Source organism: Clinocottus analis, unplaced genomic scaffold (genome assembly GCF_023055335.1).
Source record: "Clinocottus analis isolate CAN_PGR_092001 unplaced genomic scaffold, fCliAna1.0.p SCAF_21, whole genome shotgun sequence".
NCBI classification, from domain to species: Eukaryota; Metazoa; Chordata; class Actinopteri; order Perciformes; family Cottidae; genus Clinocottus; species Clinocottus analis.
Genome location: NW_027175943.1, coordinates 10,454,153 through 10,458,473, shown reverse-complemented (window position 1 = coordinate 10,458,473; position 4,321 = coordinate 10,454,153). Strand labels below are relative to the sequence as shown.

The following is a 4,321-nucleotide window of genomic DNA, read 5'->3' as shown; positions in this document are numbered from 1 at the left end:
TCATCCTCAACAATATTAATTCCGCAACTGTGCTACTCAGCTTGTCACAGGTAGACTTAGTGAGGGGTCTACGTTGTTCAGTGAGGCTGGTTTGACGTATTCCTCTTGAACGCCCCTCGCCGACGTCTTCCCGCACGTCTGACTGCATTGGAGCGGAAATAGTTGAATTTCCGATCTGATGGAAGCTCATTCTGCGCATGCGTTAAAAAATTAACGATTAATCCAGTAATTTAATCACAATGAGTTAACGCGTTATTTTATATATATATATATATATATATATATATATATATATATATATATATATATATATATATATATATATATATATATATATATTAGTTCAACTCTTAATAGTAATAACACGAAAAAAAATAATTATCATGACACAGCCTTTGATCAAAATAAAAATAAAAGTTGTCAGCATGTCAGAAAGTATTTGTAAGTTGAAAGAAAGTAATAACAGACTTAAGAGTATTTCTAATGTGCGCTATCACTAATGCTGGCGCGTCTGCTTACCTTCTCACTCCATGCCCACAATCCAATCCCAACCAAGGCCATGCCCAGCAGCTGCAAAACACAGTCAAATCATATCACTGCAGCCGTGTGTTGACGTTTCCTCTGAGGCTTTGTGGCTCTGTCCACCTGCTCTCGCTCATATTGTCTTTATTTCTCTTGCAGTATGATGTAGCTCTGTTATTGTTTCATGGTATGTGTAACCTCATATATTCACCAATACTGATTTAAGAACCAATGATGTCATTACGTCACAAATGAAATGTGCAGTTGTTATTGTTTAGCTTTCACTAATCATGATATTATTACATGGATGAAAACATCCCACCCTCATGTCCAATACAAGATATTGGAGTATGAATTTCTTTTCATTATTTATGTATTGTGGTCTTCATCACCTTGTGTTGCATTGTGAGTTATTAACTGCGGAGACAGCATTCCTAAAAAGGAAAGGCATGCAACCTTACACAAAATGACATGTGTATATTGCAATGATTTGTAAATGATGAGCTTTCTATCGCCGCAACAGTAGATTAGTGATTGGTAGAAACTTTTTCAACTATTTTGATAATTGATCAATCATTTAAGCAATTATTTTAAACAAAGGGCCTCATTTTTGACAGTTCAAAGACCAGGACAACCAGTTTGGTGTTTACCTGACCTTGAATTATCTTTGCTGAGAAGGAGGCCAACAAACAGCACAAACACAGTTGTTGCTCTGACAGTAAAGGTATGTTTTTGGAGCAGTGTCACTCATGTTTTGTCAACACGAGCAAACTAAAAAAAGGTAAATCTCTAAACATGTAATAATCTCTAAATTCACTGAGGGAGAATTGTCTCCTCTCGTTCATTAAATCCCTGCAGCCATCTGAAGGCAGCAGGACGGACCTACAATACCTCGGATTGGATGAGAGCGGAGTCAAAGTGCAGTGATATCACACTGACCGCTTACTGCTTACCTACATCAAAGCGCAGAAGAAGACACACACATCAGACAGAGACACCCAATTACTGGAGCTCATGAATCCTGAGTCCTCTTTTACTTCTACCTCCTACATCTATGCTTTATGTTTTATTGACTTGTTTCTATCATCATTGTACTATTGAACTACTTAAAAATGTAAACTTTTCTTGATTCAAATCACAAATCAAACCTCCCCCCTCCTACCCTCGCCCCCTCTGCCTTTCAGAACTGCTTTAAATATATGACTGTTCATATATAACATATAACATATCTGCCTTCTGATATGGTCTTCTGATTTCTGCCTTCTGGCTGCACATCTGTGTGAGCTGCAGTGTGATTGGCCTCGCTGTTTCAGAGCAAAGAGACAGCGATGGGATTGGCCGAGAGTGTATTTATTCATCATCAACACCCTTCAATTGTTGTTCACCTTCACCCAACCCTTTGTACTTTGAGAGCTGGAACCGTAGGTGTGTTTGGAGTCGCCCACACAGACAGCCTTCACTTTGTGTCTATGAGATTAACTTAAAGCCCGAAATGGCAAAAAATGTGACGATTCTAGGTTTTTAAAATGGATGGCATACGCTTGTCTCTAGGTTATTGTTATAGATGTTTTTCACAGTTTCCCGATGTTGTATTGACCATTTATTGGTATATCATGAAATTAATCAGAAATCATTGTGAGCACATTTTTCAAATATAGAAAAAAATGTTTTAATAAATATAACTTGAAATATATAATTGTATTTGCAATTCAAGAACATGCTATTCTTGCAGAATATATCAAATACAATGTGAGAAACGTTTACAGTAAAGCAGAAATAAGTGACGGGTTGATTATAAGTTGGACAGACAATTGATCAGTTTCAGTGATTATTAATTCATCAAGGAAAACATTTCCAAGTACAACTACATAAAGATTCACTGCTTTTCTTTTATTTCATGTGACAGTAAAGTGACAGTCTGGGAACTCGCGAGAGGACTCTGACATAATTCACTGACAGTATTCTTCACATAAACCGGTGAGGAAAACAACTGGTCGTTGCAGCCTAAATTTAACATATTCACGTGAACGCCTCATTGTGCTTTAAACCGTTTGAACTCTTCCTTACAGTCTCCCGTGCGTTTGACGTGAATGACGTCAATTATTGAGCCGTGACATCATGTCTAAATAGAGTGTGATATGAATGATAAGCTTGCAGCCGGACGCCGAGGCTGAGCTATCATTAGTTCACTGCTAAAAGCCGATTAGCTCTCCGCAAGACTCTGCAACTGCTTCACCGGACCACTAGAACCACAATAAGGCGCGCATGCACTGATCTGACTTGATAGGAATATGAAGGCTAAAATGCGATGTAATTGGGGCCTTCCTCCCCATTGGCCGGTGAACACGATAATAGCCGAACTGAACCAGATAGATGCGCAGGCAAATAAAATAATAAAGCTTCTCACCCAGAACAAGATGTTGAAACCAAAAATGAAGTATTTGATGCAGCAGCTGACTTCGTTGCCTTTGTACTGATTCCCCGACATGTTTGAGCATCATCGGCGCGTGAGGGGAAGAAAAAACACACGGCCTGCTTCACAGGCTTTGTGTGCGGGGTGGAACAGGTTCAGCGCTCCGGGGAGGCATTTCCACTCGGTCCGCTTCAAAAGGTTCTCACAGCCAGCTTCGAATCCGCACCGGGAGCATGTCAGGACGGGTCCGGGGCGAGTGCACACACGGGGTCGCGGGGAGATCGAAAGCGGACGTTGACGCGGTTAACCGCAGAATAAAAAAAAATAGATCCGCTGTTTTCTGGGCGAATTGCGCCTGGAGGAGGCGTTCCGCTGCTGCGCGAGGTCGTTAGTGATTGGCCTGGGAAAACAGCGAGCGAGAGAGAGAGACTGAGGATGCAACCAATCATATTAGATGGAAGACGATCTACTTCCTGTGTCCCGAATGACATGCTAAAAGAGATACTGCTACACAATCAGAATAAAAAAATCGGATTATCATTTTGATTTAAACTAAATTACTTAGTTAATTATTATTTAATCTGCTTCGTTTTTCCAAAATATGAATTGGCACTAAAACGTGGCTAAGGTAGCTACAGCCCTGATATATTATGATTTTGATGATTATCATCAACATACGTTTGAGTTCCTAATATTAATTGTCTGGTATCGGGAATGTGATTGTGTCGTCTACCACAACTATTTGACAAAGATTTTGAGTCCAGAAGTAAGATTTTACTGTTTGGGTTTACTTTCCGTGTCAGATCTTTCCATTTATGTTTTGTTCAAATATATAGCAAGTGAGGTGGAGATCAATTACAACAAGTAACACATGACAGCAATAATCAGAAGGTGATTGATTGATTGTACATTTATTCATATGAAGACAGGAAGTGCTCAAAATACAAATGCAATGTTTCTTGTAGTTGCTTTATCCAAGATGTATTGTCTTCTCCAAAGCTAGCTGGATCTGGGAACCTGGGACATTTTTTTTACCAATGACATCCTCATAATCTTGATCTAGTAAATTTTAGATTTCGAGAAAAAAAAAGCATTATAATTTCATGTTACTTATACTCGCTGAGTCCACTGGAGGGCAGTGAGCTCCCATAATTGTCAATGACATATCAACCAAGTCAGCTCTAAGACTTCTGGTGGAAACTTAAAAAACAAAAGCGTGTGAATTGAACTTCTGATACAGTTACATTCTTGTTTGCTTACATCCTGAAATTGAACATCAATTGAATATGTCCATTACAAGTATCCAGCATATCATAAGTAGATTATATATATCTGCACACTAAAAGTGGTCAAAGTGTTAGATGTGGAGGGTGTGTGACTGGTAGA

The 4,321-nt window shown here is 39.1% G+C and overlaps 1 protein-coding gene across 2 annotated transcripts in view; it reads right to left on the bottom strand.

Annotated features, from left to right (window-relative positions):
- tspan5a (tetraspanin 5a) overlaps positions 1-3,303 on the bottom strand; it is a 13,155-nt gene extending 9,852 nt beyond the window's left edge. For both annotated transcript variants that reach the window (XM_068587519.1, XM_068587520.1), the window contains exons 1-2: positions 2,930-3,303; positions 520-570 (exon numbers count right to left, since the gene is read on the bottom strand). In XM_068587519.1, the coding sequence (XP_068443620.1) occupies positions 520-570; positions 2,930-3,010 (132 nt within the window). In that variant the 5' untranslated portion in view covers positions 3,011-3,303. The remainder of the gene's footprint in view (positions 1-519; positions 571-2,929) is intronic.
- Positions 3,304-4,321: the final 1,018 nt, after the last annotated feature.